Genomic DNA, 19,198 nt, shown 5'->3' with positions numbered 1-19,198 from the left:
TAAACCTAGCCATCCTTATTGTACACAAATTCAGCATCAAATGTATGTAACTGGAATAACTTATGCTAACTTTGTTGTTTATTTACCACAAGAATCATGCACAATTAGAGTGGAAAAGATAATGTTTATTCAAATAAATCAGTGTCACGCTTGGAACAATTTTCTGGAGCATATATACTTCCGGAGATGTTTAGTGGATAAATAGCCACTGAATATATATGCAAAGATGTTTAAATGAAATTGTTGAGTATGTTTCTATGTGCGACAGTAATTACATACAATAGAAATTAGACCAGCTGCTCTCCTCCCACTCCTGATAAAATTTTACCTGAAATAAATTTTCTGTGCCTCATGTCTCAGCCTCAATAAAGCAACTTCTTCACCGGCTGGTTCTACCGATGCTTCTTTTTTGTAGGTCTCGCTTTTTGGATGTAAAACCTGCTTTTTTGGCTCTTCAACACATCATTTCAAATATAGTGTAGGCTGTTAGATAACATCAGTGGGTCTCCCATGTTCAAAATGATCGGACATATAACACTGTACTTCTTAAAAATAAAATTTGAAATAAAACTTCGAATCAGGACACTTCCAAAATTTTAGCTCAAGACTGTCATCTTAGGCAGAGATTTGTGTCTGAATTACGTATTTTTCTTATATTTTTGAGCATTGTTAGAAGCTCCAACAACACAACGATCATTAATTCTGATTTTCCAAAAATCCAAGTATAAGCAAACCTTCAAGCTTCAAAATCGACGTTGTCTTCTGATTTCTCCTAATGTTTTGATTTAAAGATACCACAGCTGTCCGGAGATGCATTACCAAAGCAGGAAATTCAAAATTGTGTTGCCATCCACGAAATATATAGAAACATTTTTGGAGCCCAATGATCGAGCCTGTGTTTATGACAAAAAATGAAATCGTTTAAATTCAGGCCATAATTACTCCTATATGGTTTTTATTGTTTAAAAAAATCCAAAAATTTTTACTGCGAGGAAATTATTGCAGATCTTTTTTTTGCACTCTTTGAAGCAAATTCAGACATAAAAACACGTTCAAGATGATTAATAGTCTAACAGTCTTGGTCTATAAGAGTCTTTTTTAAGTCCTATGATATTTGATTGGTGTTTTTTAAAATGTTTAGACGTAGACTAAGTCTAAAATAAAAACTTAAACAGGAAAAGCAATATTCAGGGAAATATCTATAAAAACATTTTAGTATTTTTCCACAAAATCGCATTATCACCAACCACGTTCCAAGGTCCCTTTGTCTCATTTTTAAGCGTGGAGACAATGAGCACTGGGAAGAAAGTTGGTATTAGTACACGATTAATACACACATTCTTTTATTAGATTTCTTTGTAAAAGAATCATCAAGGCTCAAGTTTCAAAATTTTAAAAATAATTCGAGGCTCGATTATCAGACACTAGAAACTCATTACTTAGGTTATACTTTGGTTTTTCTTATTCGTTTTTAAATGTCATCGCATTTTGAAAAGTTCAAATTAAAGTTTAGACAAGTAAAAATTTACAAAACATCATGATTATTAGAAAAAGATGTGTCCATTTTTGTCTCGATGAGTCAATTCGTCTCAATTTTTACAAGGGAATGACTTGATCCCTTCGTTGGCGAAATCTGAGGCTCGTGTTTGTATCAAATCATTCTTATATAAATGAGCGTGTAGTTACATTCTTCATTTTTTCTCTTCTGACACAATAATTTTACTTTTAGTTTGCTGATTCAACCGAAATACATGTTGCAGAAGAAGTTTTCTGACAATTCCAGCCGAATATTTTGTTTAAATGAGTGTAAGACTGAAAGTCGTGTTCGTGTTGTGGTGAACACCAACCAGCAAAAGCCAGGTGACTCACCTAACACTTTTTTTAACCCGCGTTGCCATCAATATAATCTAACAACGCACGGTCCTATTTACAACGACGATCAAGCAAATATACTTTATATAGTTCTGAATGTGCGTACTCAAATGTGAAAAAAGCGACTTGGAAATTGTGGGCCTAAATGGCATGAGGTATTATGATGAAGAATGTACAAAAGGTAGGTTATGTATAACAATTTGCAGTTACTGTTGAAAAAATAATAATTCACATATTATTTTTAACAAGCATCGCTTTTTGGAAAGTTGGTTCGTGGTAGATATATGCTGTGCGGAAAGAGAAAATTGAAATATTGTCTGATCTTTGCACAACATCGACTAAGGAAGCGAATTATTCCAAATATACCAGGCAGACAGCAAATTAATCCGAAAAATTACATCAAGAAGGCGTAACTTGGAGATTGAATTTTTAAATACTTTGAATGAAAGTTTTTCTTGCTGTGTATGCAAGGTGTTTCCGCCTAATTTGCCTCTAATCGCATGCTTGACATGCTCGTTGCTTCTTTAGATATGGTCCTTGGCTTGGTAATTTGTAGTTAGCGGAAATTAGGAAAAAGTTGCCCTAAAGGCCGGCGCAAACTGATCAAAGATTTCATCAAACAACGACATTTTCTGATGTTTGATGGAATGTTTGATCGGTTTGCGTATATATGCATAATTTCTCATTTTTTTTGTAAAATAAGGAAAAATCGTTTATGATGGTGTTAGATAAAAAAATGTTCCTGAACATATTTTCAAACATTTTTCTTTATTAAAATAGGAAAATTTGATGTTTGATCGGTTTGATAGAGTTTTTTATCAAACGTTTCGACTTTTGAACGTTTTTATTCATTTGCTACGAACCGTAACATCTCCTTGAAATTGAATCGGTCCTCCATTTTTAGTTCTTGAACAATGTTATTGTAAAATCCATATTGTCTTTTTCTTTAAACGCGTTCCTTTGTTTTTCTCGTGTGTTTTTTTCGTCGTCAGAATCTACTAACTTGTTTAAAACGACCAGCACCGCCATTGATGCTTTACCATCCATTTTCATGATGGAAATGAAAACTATCAAACTACTAAAAATGTTTGATCAAAATACGCAAAGGGAAAATTCTATTCCATCAAACATTCAAATTCTTTTCAAACATTCCATCAAACATAGCAACAAAATATTTGATGGAATCAAATTTTCAGTTTGCATAATTTGCCTTAAAACACTGGTCATTCATCGTCCATTATGTATTACCCAGAGTGAGGCAAATTATACTTACCTCGGTCGATTTTGTGCTTTTAAAAGGTTAAATCGACGCATTTGTTTTGAATGACAAATAAGTTTAAATTCTCCACCTCTGACGATATAAATTTGATCCCACATATTCCATTTATTATTTCACCATTTAACTTGCAATATTTGTGTTGCAACTTACTGAAAATTATTTTATTTATCAAGGCGTTATTTTTTACAGGCATAGTCGTGTTCGTCACAATCATGCAAGAGTACCCATCATGAGATCATGAGCTACATGTGTAACGTACGTAACTAATTTTTCATTTTGATCAACATGGACTTCATGCCCAAAATAATCGGCACGAAAACATTTGAAATTCCGAGAGAATCCTAAGCTTTCACTTCTTCTTTGATGTGCAACCGGGTTCAACCCTTTTAACGATTTTCCAACTTTAATCTCCCAACTTTAAAAAGAAGATAGCTAAATAGTTTATAACATTTTGTTTTCAATTCTATTTTGTGTAAAAATGTCACAAAATTACACAACCTTTGCAACACCAGCAGAAACATCGGTATCTAAATGCTCCTCGTTAAATAACTTTGATTTATTAACTTCTTTCACACAACCAAAACAACAAACTGATCGTTTACCTCTTGCAACACCAGAATTTTAAGGTTAAAGTATCAGATGTTTCTTTTTAACTGTTCCCTCCTTTAACAAACTCAGTTATGCCTTTTCTAAGATAGTAGTTTTCATATTTGAATGCTCAACACAATTATTACCAAAAAAATATTTAAAGAGTGACCACGTGTATGTCTATTTAACGAAAATATACATATCAAACCCCGTGTAAGATTCCTCGGCCAATTTCCCTTCATTGTCCTGTTGATTGATTTTCGGCTTATTAAAATCAATTTTTGAATCTGTAAAAATTGATTTGTCATTATTTGTTAATGGGCGTTTTTTTACAGAATTCAGATGTTGGTGAGTAGCATAAAAAAAATCGAAAACGTAAAACGTTCGAATCCAAGAATCTGTTTCACCTTCTCTTAATAATACGGAGAGTGTGTCCGTCTGGCTGTGACAGGTAAAGTGGATTTGTTCATTCTCCTTTGATGTTGCCGAAAAAGTTATGTCTAATATGTTAATTTCTTTGACGTTACGGCGCGACGTCACTAACACTACTTTAAAATTTGAGGCCAAATAACTTGGAAACGAAGTGGTGACGTCAGGGATTTTTCACCGCGTAGGTTAACTAGGGACCACCTAGGACCAATTTGGGTAAGTTTCCCAAACTTGGGTCCCCAAATCCGTTTCGGAATGGACGGGTTAATGACGTCATCGAAAAACCTTCAAACCTTAATATCTCTGCAACCGTTTGTCAAAAACATTTAATCCTATTCATTTTCTTGATCAGCGTTTCAAGATCTATACGATGAAGGCAACAGGTACAAAATTTCTGAAAATATTTTGGGTCTTCCCGGGCAATTGCTGACGTCGGCAACATTCTTAAACCCTTAAATCTCATTAACCGTTCGTTAAAAGCACATGATCACATATATTTTCTTGATCAGCAGTTTGAGCTCTCCACAATAGAGGCAACGTGAAAACAAGGTTCTAAATTTTTTTGTGGATTGGTTGCTGATGCATCAAAATTCAAATGAAGCTTCTTTTTCATTGTTATCCTGCCTTTATCGACTAGTTTTACATAATTATTCAAATTACAGGAGTTCGAATTATATGAGTTCAACTGTATCTCTTTACTTGTCTTTAAAAAGTTTATATTGGTTATCAAAATAAATCAAATCCGATGCGTCCTTCTCCATTGGTACCGCTTACGTCATCATCGGCATCAAATGCTACAGCTGTGATATCTTCACACCCCTATTCTGATTCATCATCCCTTACATCATCAACCCTCCATCAGTTTGAGGTCTTGTGGAAACAAGAAAGCAATTACGTCTTGCCCCTTCGCATCCTCGTCCCCCTGATGTAAAAGCCCCTAGCGCCTACTTAACCCCTGAGGAAGAGATTTGTCCCTACGTAAGTAGTCATATAATTGTAGAAAGATATAAGCTATTTTGCGTGAAGGGGTAATTGATTAGGAAAAAAGCATATATCAATTAATTTGTAAATTCAATTAATTTGTATTTTTGTTTTTAACCGCACTTTGGCAGAAGAGTGAAATTTTTTTAAGAAATTCGTTTCTTTTTAATTTTTTGTGGGTACTAATTTTCGCGGTTATAACATAATTACAAATTTTTGCGATTGTGGGCAAAAACCAAAAAAACCGTGAAAATTAATACGATTAAGAAAATAATTTTATTAACGAGGTATTAAACGACCTTGTGAATACATGCTTAAACAAGAAAATACGTGTTAGAATAGAAAAAATCGCATGCAAATGGCAGGGACCAGATTGCGGATCGCTCCAAAATAATGGGTTTTCTGGGGACCTCGAGGTCCCGGCCCAGGTGCGAAATAAAAACGAAAGCAAAACAACTATAATGGCGTCGTTGTTTACAACTGATTGCACCATCCTCAAACGGCCCATTAAATTTCGTAGTTATTACACCTACACATACCTTCATATATATATATCAAGTAGATTTAATGCTGTTACAACAAACTTAAAGAAAATCGAAAAAGATTGATTGGTGGTTAAATTGATTTGTGGTTAAGTAGAGGTAAAAGAATAACAAGTATATACCACTTCCTTTTGATTCTGATATGCAACAAACACTGGACATTTTTTCGTATTATTGCTAGCTGCAGCTCTTAAGCTCTTGCCACTGTAACTGCCCTGACACCATGGTTGTACTTTCTTTTATAAGTAGCTAGATCGGTTCAGAAAAAAAGCATTGCTGTATGCATTAGCTATGTATATTTAGCACCAGAACTGTTAAACTTTTTTTAGAGGGCACCCGACCGCCCCAACGCCTCATTTTTTCAGGGTCTTCAGGACGCGAACACAACATATTTTTGATGGTGGCCTATGTTGATAAAACCATGTCATGCCTTCCAACCTTGGAATCCTCTAAAATGGGAGATTGAGTGAACTTAGTTCAGAATTTAGAGAAAATTTTGAGATTTTGAGAGCCTCTAGATGCTAGGAAAATGCATTTCCCAGAATTGCCAAGGTGTTTAGGGCTGTTTTACACCACACAAATCTCATAGCGTAAGTACATATTAATAAAATCCTGCTATAATAATTACTGCTGTATAGTTTGCGACCACTTTACAACATTAAGCAATGAAATGGTTAACGTAAATGTAAAACTAACAAATGATGATGTTATATATTCCTTAGATAAATGAGCTAGATTGTATTGACTACATGCAGATTTACATTGTTTTAATAAATCATCAGGTATTTTCAAGCGGTAACAAGGTTGGAGATGTTCTAGTCATTAAAGAAGAATGAATATGATTGCACATTATTTTAAGAATTTAAATTTTGGCTGGGTGAACTTACCTAACGTAAATGTATGGTTTTTATGCAATTTTATCGCATACATGAGTTACCTACGTAAACAGAGACAAAATGGTAACTGAATTGCGAGAGAATCAACAAGTTTCCTGGTCTGGCTGAATGCAGGAAGATTTTTTTTGAATTATTTTACATTGATTTTAAAATTTTTTGAAGGTAAATGCTGCTTAAACGGGAGAATATTCTTTTAAACGGCACTGTAGATTAGTGGTTATAGCTCTTGTAGTCTGTGCGGGAGACCGGGGTTCGATTCCTCTTGACAATGATTCAACATGGGCGAGTGAAAGTTACTATAGCTAGTTACCATAGACTTGGTTAACCCAAGCCATGTGAGGAAAATTGCGGAGATGGCACACTGTGTGGGCCGTGGGATGTTGCCGGGAGTTGTCTAGTAGAGCGCAGGCCCTAATTGGGTCTGTGTAGCTCAAAATGAGCATTGAATACTCTAGGACTCTCCATATTTGTGCGGCTAGCCAAGTAAAATATGCACATATATATATCTATATTCTTTTAAGGAGTACGGGAGGGTATGTTCAAAACCGGGAGTTTCCTGCTCAAAACAGGAGGGTTGGAACATATGCCATGTTTTTTCAAAAAACGGTTTATAAGATAGATCACATTTTCAGTCAAGGTATATAAAGCTTAATTAAAAGAAGATGCAAATTTCAACTTAAGTGTGTTAATTTTGGAATATTTTGCTTTTAACAGTTTAAACAAGCGATTTGTGTCTTATAGGATGTAACAGACATCTAATCAAGAGGTGTAGTTTAATTTAGAAGTTTTCACTGTGTTACTGCTGTGTGCAACTTTATTTTGGACCTCAAAATTATTTTTACATTAATGGTTTATTTTTACATTAATGGTTTTTTATCCTCTTGTAAGTGGCACATCTAATGTACCAATTTTTAATGTCACTGTAATTTTATTGGGTGTTCTCAGACCAAATTATTAAAATGTTCACAATTTAATAAAGGGCCAGTTTACACAGTGGCGGATTTAGGGTATGTCAAGCTAGTCTGGTGGACGTACTTAATTTTTGTCAAAAGGCTTGTTGTTGCAATTTCAAAAAAGTATTTCGTTTGAGCATAAAAATATTCCAGGGTGGCTTTCGTAATATGTTCTGGGTTGAATTTCTATAGAATTTCTACACAAATACACACATGCATGTATTATATAGTGGAGCGCATATTCGTCAATGATATGACGTAAATAAGTAAGAAGCTGCTTAATTATCCTGTGAGTTGTTTTATTAGGGGGGCACAAAATTGTAGTGTAAAAATTGTAGTGTATCCTATTTTAATCTCGCTGTACTTGTGGTATACTGTACATCCGTGCGATCATTACTGTGTCTGCCATCTCCCGAATTATGTCCACTTTGCATATTATGATTTATGTTGCATTTGTTCTTGTCGCATGTTAGTTTACGAGAATATGGCGGAGAAGTAACGAAGGTCTTTTTACTGCTAGCTATATATATTTATTCTACATTTACAATACGAAATAAGATACAACAGTACTGTGAATTATTTGTTGTATTAGGGGGTAAAGAATATAAATAATGATAACATGTGACTGTAAAACGCATAAGCCAACCCCAGTAATTTTAACAAAGTAAGTGGAATAAGGGGAGAATATTCATTAAGGGGTAGTGGCTTGTGAAATACCATTAAAAACAAAAACAACTGATGCTTTACTTTTTTGCACAATAGTTTTCCGCAACAAAAATAAAATAATAAACAACATATTTACTTTTAAAGATTTGTTATTAAGGCCATAAAACAACAAAGAAATAAGAACTTGACAAAAATTGTACAACTACCCCCTGATAAATTTATTGTGACTGACTTGTGAAGAGATTCATTCTGAACTGAATACGAAATTTTGAAACCGTAGCATGTGTGGTGTTGGTACAAAGTTTTTCTGTCAGCTGGAGAAAGGAAACGCATGATGTTTTTTTTTTTATTAAAGCTTTGCTCTATCTTGGTTAAGTTGGATAAAGAAAGTTGTTGCGCCTGGCATTACGAATTTTTGAATTAAAAGCAGATGTGAAGTGGAATAAGTTGCTCTTTTTAAATTAACGATTTTAGATTGAAAGAATGGTTTACTTTACAAGACCTCGAAAAATCCTATTTTCTGGTGAACTTTGTTTATCGATGCATGGTGTTTAGATAGAAGTAGATTTTGTAATGTTTCTAATGTGTTTTTAGCTAGTTAGAATGCAGATAAATTGAGCAGAAAAACTTTCGTACTATTTTTGAACTAGTAAGATAAAAAATCACTGGGAAATAAAAATTTTTGTTAGTTATATAAAAACGGAAAATGGCTTATTCACTTAAAAAATGTAATTTATATTTAATAAAATATAATTTTATGTTGTCTTGTATAAATTTTATTCTGCTTTTTTTTCTCACACACGCTTTCATAAAACGGTACTCTTATTCAGCTGGTCACCAAAAATCTATTGAAATATGCTCTCCAGCGTAGAGTAAGCCATGCGGCATACAAAAATTTGTAGTTCTTAAAAAAATGCCTCCTGAATAGAGGGTTAAAATACTCGAAATTTTGTGTGCAGAAATTTTGACCTCAACACGGTGTGCAAACTGGTCACTTTATGAAACATGCCATTTTAAGTAAACTGGCTAATATATAGACCTGTCCCTGCTTGGATTTCCTCATATTTGTTTTAATGTATTTTTAAAATGGGATTTTATGCGCTAAGTTAAAAACGCCCTTAAACGCCTTGCGTTTTTTAACGCCCATTTCTTAGTAAATTTTTAAAAAAATAGACTTACTTGTTTAAATTTCTTTATCTGCCCCTGTTACACGATTTATGGTAAGTCCATATATATATAAATAAGAATTTTAATTTTACAAAAAATCTTTAAAATTTGAAATTTTGGAACAATTATGGAAGCTTTGAGTTAGATAAATTCCATTTACAGGAAGAAAAACATAAGAGCTTTGTAAGAAAATTTTACAGTAGAATTTACAGTAAAATTTACAGAGGTTTGAATTAGACTTAGAAAGGGTCGGCTGTTGTGACTATACTGTTCATTTTTTTTTTCGCTGAAAATATGCAACAATCAAATGCTATATTATGACAATGTATAAACTGTCTTATTTATCTCCATTGAGAGGTATTATCCAAGGAAAAAATATAGGCTGGGCTTGCACTATTGTATTTATTGTTATTGTAAGTATATACAATATATTTAATTTTAATGAATATATAAAAAGCTTTTTTATTAATGTTCATGCTTCTTCTTTCAAATATCTCTTTTTGTACAAAAATAATATGAGTTTGTGTATAGGATTTATTATGCTTTTACCGTATTGTAATGAAAGTAAAATTATGTATTGTACTTTAGGTATCGTAGGACAGGTTATTTAACTGTTCAGTAGTTTAACTGTTAAATTATAAAAAAATATTTTTTTCTATTTAGCATTTGTAAAATATATACAGTATGGCAGAATCGCGCGAGACAACTAATTTTGATGGCAGCATATTTGAAGAGTTGGAAGCTTTAAAAGCTATTTATATGGATGAAGTAAAAATTAATACAACAAAGATGGAAGTTATTAAGGTCATTTATCAAATGGATCACACTAAGAAAATTGTTTTTTACTTGTCCAGTGAGAACTTTTGTTGTTATTTTGAATTTCTACTTCTGTGATATACATATAACTACTACTTTTTGAGGAAAATCACAGCTCTTTAGCTTGATTAAAAAAGTTATTACTTGTTGAGGAGGACAGAGAAATTGATCGTGCGATTTTCTTGGCTCAGTTAATGATTCATATTTTATAAGATACATTAGCCGGTTATCCCTAAACTATGCATACAATTAACAAATTAAAAAGAGTGTAATTTTATCTTTTTTTTATAGACAACCTGTTGGTGTGTGCAGAAATAAGATATGTTAACTTTAGGCAAACCCAGCTTCGGATGCTGTGAAAGCGTTCAGTTATAACTTTCCTCTCTTGTTAGATGTTTTTGAGTCCGATATGTTTTATTCGTATAGATGTTTGAAGGGAGAGTTTTGTCCAATGGGGTTAGGGTGAACCGCTTTTCAATTTATTTTCTTATTTTATCTATTGATACTAATTTCAGCACATTCGAGTTTTATTTAATATTTGCCTTTCTACAAATATAATACAATTTTTGAGATAGCGAAGTCAATGTTTATTTCCTTGTGACTTCAATTTTAAATTTCATGTTGCCAAACATTTTTTTTATTTAAAATGGCTAAATATTTAATTTTAGAGCAGTATCCTATTGCTATCCCGACTATTAAGTCTTCTAACAAAGACAATGATCTTATAAAGTTAATGGAAGATTCTGCTTCTGAAAGAGTTGGTACGCCGATGTTATATTCTCTTGTTTCCACTGCTGTCGAGTATTGGAATGATCACTCAGCTCTTGATAATAACAACAGCGGTAAGAATGCAGAAAAGGATGTGGAAGTTTTACAATTTGTAAAAAAAAATGACCAGGATGAAAGAAAACCTGCGCATCATTCAAAAGTAAAAACGAAAAAGAAAAAGAAAATTGATATCAACAATGAAGAAAAATCGAGTTTCAACACGAAAAAGAAATCCATGAGGACAGCTATTGATGTTATCAATCGCATTCTCTGGGACAACTCATTACCAACAGAAGATTTTATAGTTGGTTATTTAGACAGATTTATTGGTGTAATTGAGAAGCCATTTTCAGCTTTTTCTTGGGAGGATCTTGCATCGGTGGATTATAATGTTCTTGCAATTCCAAAACATCGAATCCAATATTTCAAATATAAACAAACAAAAATATGGGACAAGAACGATAGAATGGATAAGGTTTATGGCTCAACTGGTCACACCGAAACCCTAACCGATATAGTGGAATGTTATAAAGATATCAAGGAACACATTGTAGAAAAAACAGAAGATCAAGTTGTGGAGGAGAAAACGAAATCATACAATGACAAAGACAGACCAAATTACTTTATGTGCCTTCCCATCACCAGCATGGAAATTAAAGAAAATATGCGAAAGGTATATATCGTTAATTTTATTTAGGCCTTAATGCTGCAGTCTTTATGTCTATGTTTTTTGCTTATCCATGTTTTGAAAATTAAATGTCGGTGTCATTTTAACAAAATATCATCACACTTAAGAATAAAACTTAATAATCAAAAGTATTATTTATTCGTACTTTGGTATTGCAGACCACATTAATTACGTTGGCTTACTGTACACACGGTTGCTTCCTGTGTCTTAAACATCTTTTAAAACTTCGTATTTTTTTTGTGCTTTGTAAGAATTGCTTTTTACCGTTTTCGCATAATAATCAATACATGTTTAGGTACAAGATCATATTTTGTCGTGTGATGATCGACTTGAGGATGGGATCATTAGAACTTCCTTAGCACACATCACAATATGTATGATGCGACTTGAGAACGACGATGACAAAGAAAAAGCTGCTCAAGTATTAATCGCTCTCGAAGATATTTTGGTCTGTATGCTGCCATTAGATAAAGCTGGATTAACTGTGAAACGTGTCAATAACTTTCGTGGTCTGGTAATTCACGCTGAAGTACAACACCACAATGTTTTTCATAAATTTGCAAAAATTGCCAAAGCTAAGCTAAAAGACGCTGGTATCCGATTAGTTGAAAATCACGACGTCTACAGACCACATATTACGTTGCTGAAGCTTAGTCGACCATTATGTAAACAACTAGAAATGGATTCAATTAGTCCGTTTTTGTATGAACATTTCAAGAATACATATTTTGGTGAACAAGCTGTTCATGGTCTACGTATTTGCTCAACAGGAAAAGAGCGTGGAGATGATGGTTTTTATGTTACCATTGGTAACCTGCACAATAGCTTGTTTTGTATATCTGATAAGCTGCCATCTTTAATATATTCGTACCTCAAGAAGTTATTACATACACGGTTAATTCCAGAGGAAATATCTAATGAATATATGGCGGGGTTACTTTCACACGATAAGATAATATTTGAAAAAACTGCCTTGTCTTTTGAGAAGTCGCTTTCTTCGATAGATTCTGGACAAATATCAAAAGGAACTGTACTTATTTTAAGAGGATTACCTGGTAGTGGGAAGTCGCATTTTGTGCAACATTTACTAAACTCCGAAAAAAATGACTTATCTATAAAAGTGTGTAATGCTGACGGGTACTTTAAAACAAGCGATTCATATGCGTTTACCGGTGAAAAAATTTCCGCCGCGCATGCTTATTGTCGTGATAGGTTCGTTGCTGGAATGGAAGAGGAGACTAACCTAATAATCGTGGATAACACTCATTCGCAGAGGTGGGAGTATCAAATATACGAACGTCTTGCACTGTTGTGTGGATATAAATGCAGTGTGGTGGAGATCTTATGCGAAGATGAATCACAGAGACAAAGATATTGCAAACGTGGAATTCATCAAGTTACTGATGTTATCCATAAAGAAATGTTTTTAAGATGGGAGCTGGATAACAACGCAGCCTACATAAATTCTAATTCGGATATTTCAATAATTGATATAATGACAAAAGATTTGAATAAGATCAAAGCGAAATCAACTCATTCTTCAACCGCACAAGATGTTTTGTATTCCGCTCTTTACTTAGATGAATGTTCCCAAAAAAAGTTGCTGAAACATTTTCCGCCAAATCATAGGGTTATTTCTGGAGATCATATGACAATCAGGCATGCGCCAACCTTAACAGATGTGAAAAATACACCCGTCGGAAAGCATAGTCGAGTAAAAATGACTGGTTTTATTGAAAACAGTTATATTCAAGCTGTGCTGGTTAAGGAGTTGGATGAAAAGTTGTGCACATTGAAATTACCTCATGTTACAATATCACATGCCAAAAAAACTCCTGCGAAACAAGCGCAGAAATGGCTGGAAAAAGAAATTATAAAAAACCTCGAAGAAGAAGTGATTCTTTCTGGTGTAGTTGGGGTGCAAATTGCAATCAGTGCGAGCGTAAGTAAAATGTGTACCGACCCTAAACAATTCAGCGTTTTCCTAGGCACTTTGTGCGGGCCTGAGAATGAAGACGGGATCGATTATTTAAATGATGGGAGTGGCGAAGAAAATCAGAACCATGTGGAAAAAGAAGCTGGAATGTATTTTGGCCCACGCGTTGTGAAGTCGTTGTATATCTTTGATTTCGATGGAACTTTATTTCATACGCCTGGTCCAACAGAAGGAAGAAAACTGTATCAAGAAATGACAGGTAATAATTTGTACATTATTTGCCTGCATGCCAGTTTATTACTTTATTGTTTATTGTAAACTACACAATAACAAACGTTACTTTTCGCATCGTCCTCTTGCGAGAGTAGCCTTCAAAACAGCTTACGTTATCATAACGAAAATAATAATTTTAAAACTGCATTTATTGATTTTCTGATTACCCTATATATAATTTCTATGCTCTAGTCCTTTTTTTAAAAAAATAGAAAAACCAAAATTTTCGGACAGAAAAACTTTCAGCAGACACAAATTTCAGACGGAAAAATTTTCCGACAAAAAAATATCCGAAAGTTATTCCGTCCGAAATTTTTCGTTACCAATGTAACTTATAAGACAAAGGAGAAGGAGAAGCATAATCTATGAAAGTATGCGTTGTAAAAATGTAAATATAAATAAACGCCCCTCAAATGGTGCTTTGGTGGACGACTACGCATGTTTTTTTTTTAACACTTGTCCCATGACGTTTTCGGGTTTTTTCTTTGAAAGCTTAACATTGTTTTTTCAAATCAATTCAAGCAGGGTTAAGGCTCCCCTTTTCAGAATTTTTAAAATAAATTTTGAACTAGTAGGGACTTACTCTTTGGATAGCTTTCCCCTTTTTTTTAAATGTAGTTATAGTTGTCATAGCAACAGGAAATTGTAGGATCGTGTCGATTCCAAAAATCAAAATTTTTTTTACTCGAATTTTGTCTTCAAACGTCCTGAAAAGTAGTTAGAGCAGTTTTTAGAGATATTAAGAAAAAAACACGACAAAATCTACAACTCATCCAATATATATAAACGTTCGAGATATATACTAAATATAACCACAGTAATAAAATTGTAATGATAGAACTATCAAAATAATTCTAAAGGATAAAGTTTCACAACTTCCCTGTGCTTGAGAAAGAGTCTAGTGATTTCAAATTCACTCTGATGGAGAGTTTATTAATTGAGCATGACCGTTCCATTTAACTGTAAAGTATTGAGGAAAATATTAGGTAAAAATTAAGGGATTTTGAAAACTGCAGACGTCATCGTCAAATCAATGACGTCATCAAGTTTTGTGTTAAATTCTTCTTGTTTAGGAGATATAAAGCGAGCGCCAGCAGCCCTTCTCCCTGGATTTGGGGAGCCCCTAAAGTTCAGGCCTTAATAGGGTAAAGTTAACTTTGTTGAAACTGAAAAAAATTACCATACAAACACTCTTAACATATTCTAAATCTTATTTTCCTATTCTATCATTTTGGTATTAAACAAAGTTAACATTGATGTGAATAAATTTATTCCTTATGGGTTGTTTCTCTTACTGTTAAGAACAATCAAATTAAATCCAGTGCATTTTTTAAAATGGCGTGTTCAACAGCACCAGCAAACCTGATGCCAAGATTATCACAGTATACTTCGTTAAATAAGACCACCAAGAAACCAAGTAAAAAAAATGTCGCATTTAGGCGGATATTTTATATTCTGAGGAAATGAAAAAGAATAGCACTTGTCCGAGTTCTAGTTAATAATAATTTTTCCCTCTGAATAAAAGTAGCAGTCTCAATTAACAAGAATACCCTATACACACAAAAGACTCGACGCCGGGGCCTTGGAAAGGCAAATTTAATTTTAACGCGGAGAAGCTGTATAATAAGTACTAATTTTCAATTACTTTTGTAATTGTTTTTTTGCAGGCACACCTTGGCCATACGACGGCTGGTTGTCAAAAATACAATCTCTTCAATCACCTCTACACGTGCACCCAGGTCCGTCTTTAAAAGAATACTTTGATCACAAAGATCGAGCGTGCTCGATGTCGGTACTACTGACAGCGCGAATCGAAGATCTAAGGCAAGCTGTTAAAAGCATCACGCTTGAGAATGGAATGTCCTTTGGTAGATTTATGCTCAAACCAACTACTCGTAGCAGATATAGTGGCGAGGTAAGTAAATATAAAAGAAATTACGTCAATAGTTTGCTTGAAGCATTCCCAAGCGTCAAAGAGGTAAAATTTTGGGATGATCAAAGTACCAATGTGGATTCAGTCCGTGGTTTGGCTTATGCACATCCGGACATAGATTTTCAACTATTTCATGTACGGGAAAAACTTCCAGATCCATATAAGATGACCGTTGAATGTATGCTAGATCGTATGGGTTGTCGTCAAACCGAAGCATACAAGCTGGCTGTTAGCGAAGGGATAAGTTTTATTGCTGCAGCATGGAACGACGTGACAGGTACGGCCAACGGAGTAAAGGAGATTCTACCATTTGGTTCATATGTGCTAAACCGAAGAACGGATGTTGATTTGTGCATTCTAGCTCCTAACGATAAAAGCGTAGATCATTATATTAAGTTGCTCGCAGAAAAGCTTAAAACGTATGGCGTGAAGTACATCAATGTTGCTTCTGCTATTCGTTGTCCAAGATTGAAAATTAAATTCGAATACATCAACTCATGCCCCATTGAGTTTGATATTGTCATCGCAGCTGTTATGAGTTCTTGTAAAACACACATAAAATCTTTATATAAACAATGCGACGACAAAACTAGTAAGCGTGCGTTGGATGGGTTAATATTCTTAGAAGACGTCGTTCGACCAATAGAATCAAGGATTGGTTTAGATGACTTTGGGATGATTATTGACGTTGTCTGTGCGGTATTATCGAGGAAACATTTAAAAGGTAATGCTTTTCACTGTGTTCGCACATTTCATCTCGTTCACATGTTGTCAAAATTTATCCTTGAATTATCTATTGACTTATTTGTGAAAGGCTTTGAAAGCATGAAAGGTTTCGAAAAAGTACTATTGCAATTTTTTAAGTACCTTTCTGAAGTTAATGAAGATGAATGGAAAACACTCTTTAAAGGGTTTGTACCGGAACTTTACATTCAACCATTAGTAGAATGTTTCAGAGAGTCGAGTCGTTCAAGTATTCAACAGTTATTGTTTACGGCGCCTACCTCTATCAAAATGAAAGGAGAAATTCGTCTCAAACTGACTACTTCGGATCCTGTGGCTATGTGGAAAGGTATGGTCCTAGCGGAAGCTCGACTTGGAACGCTAATCAGAACGTTAATTCAACGTGGTTTGAAAGTATATCCTGGAGTTGTTTTAAGCGACACGATATATTTTGGAACGTCGTCCTTAGAAGGAAGCAAAAAGTTAGTGCAATCATTCACAGAGAGTTTGCAAAACGAATTAGGCGACGTGATTGTAACTATAATTTTTAAGCGATAATTTTTTTATTTTCTGGCTTTTGCTTAGCTACTGAAAGTAATTCAGTGCCATGATTTAGTCAAAAATGACGTATGAAATAAGGAAAACACTGAAAAAGAACTAAAATGCCCTATACTTTTGCTTAACATTAGAACGGTCAACCGAATGGCCCTGAAACTTCTAGCAGCTAATTTTTTATCATTTGAAAATTCGTTGAAAGCCCTTTCATACTAACACCCGTTTAGACTCAAAGGCGTTAATATCTTTCTGACATTACTAGTTTTGTGAATTCTGGTGCCCTGTGGAGCAAAAATGCACCAAAAATTGTATTTAAAGGACGTACAATAGGGCGTATCATTTTATTTTATTTTTGTCTAATTGACATCCTAATAAGTTGAACCGGGAGTAAATAATACGCCAACCTGAATAGGGTCAACTTTTGTTATATACGTTTCAGAATTTTTTTTGTAAACATTTTAAGGATTTTACGGATAGCCTTAAATGAAATAATATATATAATTTTTACTGTCAATAATTATGTTTAACTGCTACCCTCATAGCAATGACCGGCTGCTCAACTCAAGGATTAAATAAGTAAAGTGACTCTATTTTTTACTTCTTATTCCTCACTAGAATTTGTATGTTTGTAAAATAAGTGAAAAAGGTGTTTTACGTTAGATATGCCTGCACGTCAGTCAGAAGTTCATTATTTAGTATAGGGAAATGGCAGAAAACTAGATTTTTAGATGAAGCACTTGTGTTTTGTCGAATGGCTGAGTTTTAAATGCTTTTTGTCCCGAATCAAATAAATTGGCGCTGGGATGAAACAACTGACATCACCAGAACAACTCACATCCAGTTATGTGCCCATGAAGTTTAAAGCGCAATGCAGTGACTCTAGTAATCTTTGATTCCGTAACAAGCAAAGGGGATATAGTCTGAACAATTATTGCTTTGTTGACTGATACAATAAGACGGATTGACGTCAACAGCATTTTAAAAATTATTGTTGTCTTTGCGTTGCGCTTGTAACTTAAGGCACAAAAAACTTTGAAACGAATGCAGACATTAACTCCCGCGTGGTTAATTAGGAACCACCTGGGACCAAAATTGGGTCAATTCCCCGAACAAACCCAACGGGTGGATGATGTCATCGACAATCCTTTTAACTGACTCTCCTTAACCTTGTGTCAAAACCAAATGATTCTATGCATTGATTTGATTAGACTTTCATGCACTACACCATAAAAACAACAGGTTAAAAAATTATTTTCGTATATAGACGGGTCATTCATGACGTCTTTAAAATATAATTCCGTAATTATTTACTTCCCTTTTCCACGGGCCACTCAACGACTCTAAATATATTAATACGCTAAGTCTGTGTTCATGTCTGTCCGTTCCTTAGGTCATTAAAGAGAAGGACAAAACGCACAAATAAACAACCTCGATCCCAGGGCCTGTAGCGTTTTTTGATATGAGGATGAATCGCGTACGCGTTTCATCTTTCCAGGTTGACAAATAAAATGAAGATAATCGAACTTTGTTATCACCAAATCTCTACCCAGAGTCTTGCATCTTTTAACTCCTTTTTATATTCCATGGACTCGAACTCGAACTTATGCTCTTTTTTACTTAAAGCCATTGCTTCTTAAAAAAAAAAATACACGAGGAGACAAGTGATATTTCAAGCCACCATGTTGCTTGCCCTGGACCAACAGATACACACATTTTTAGTCTTGTAACAAAGACGATATTTTCTTAGATAATTTTAGCCAAATCAATGTCCTTTATTAATGCGCAGTAATGTCTCTTCACAGCAAATTAGGAAATTATTGGGAAGGTGTATCTCGCTGTCTGGATATGAAAAATAGGCAACACGCTCTGGGAGAGAGGTTGGAACTTGATAAATTACGGTAGTGCAAGTGGCAGTAAATTCTAAAATTTCAAAAGTTCAGCTTCACACAATCAACGTTGTCTTATGTCAGTGGAGGAAAATATAGTTAAGTTTCACATCTCTTTAATAATAGCCGTATTTTGGCTGTCTTTACGCAACATGGCATCTTAAATAGCGAGGCACATGGAAAATCCCAGCGTCCCTGCAGCTTCGTTTTGACCGCTCGGGCGTAATTGACCAATCAACAGGCTCGA

The 19,198-nt window shown here is 34.2% G+C and overlaps 1 protein-coding gene across 3 annotated transcripts; it reads left to right on the top strand.

Moving 5' to 3' along the window:
- Positions 1 to 5,613: 5,613 nt before the first annotated feature.
- LOC130654430 (uncharacterized) lies at positions 5,614 to 17,582 on the top strand. Of its 3 annotated transcripts, none has more exons than XM_057457007.1 (5): positions 5,614 to 5,790; positions 10,037 to 10,226; positions 10,858 to 11,630; positions 11,941 to 13,840; positions 15,522 to 17,582. In XM_057457007.1, the coding sequence occupies exons 2-5, from the start codon at positions 10,058 to 10,060 to the stop codon at positions 17,066 to 17,068; spliced, it is 4,389 nt and encodes a 1,462-aa protein (XP_057312990.1). In that variant the 5' UTR covers positions 5,614 to 5,790; positions 10,037 to 10,057; the 3' UTR covers positions 17,069 to 17,582. The 3 variants fall into 3 exon arrangements, with proteins under 3 accessions (XP_057312990.1, XP_057312991.1, XP_057312989.1); XM_057457008.1 differs by having other exon boundaries at positions 8,681 to 10,226; XM_057457006.1 differs by having other exon boundaries at positions 8,562 to 10,226.
- The last annotated feature ends 1,616 nt before the right edge of the window (positions 17,583 to 19,198 follow it).

Source organism: Hydractinia symbiolongicarpus, chromosome 8, assembly GCF_029227915.1.
Source record: "Hydractinia symbiolongicarpus strain clone_291-10 chromosome 8, HSymV2.1, whole genome shotgun sequence".
In the NCBI taxonomy this organism is placed as follows: domain Eukaryota; kingdom Metazoa; phylum Cnidaria; class Hydrozoa; order Anthoathecata; family Hydractiniidae; genus Hydractinia; species Hydractinia symbiolongicarpus.
The sequence above is the reverse complement of the archived record's forward strand: the minus strand, read 5'-3'. Positions and strand labels throughout refer to the sequence as shown.

Bases quoted from the DNA above. Each gene is read 5' to 3' on its own strand.
- LOC130654430 (XM_057457007.1), top strand. From the start codon at position 10,058: ATGGCAGAATCGCGCGAGACAACTAATTTTGATGGCAGCATATTTGAA. The intron at 10,227-10,857 runs GTGAGAACTTTT...ATTTAATTTTAG, and splicing joins AATTGTTTTTTACTTGTCCA to AGCAGTATCCTATTGCTATC. The intron at 13,841-15,521 runs GTAATAATTTGT...GTTTTTTTGCAG, and splicing joins ACTGTATCAAGAAATGACAG to GCACACCTTGGCCATACGAC.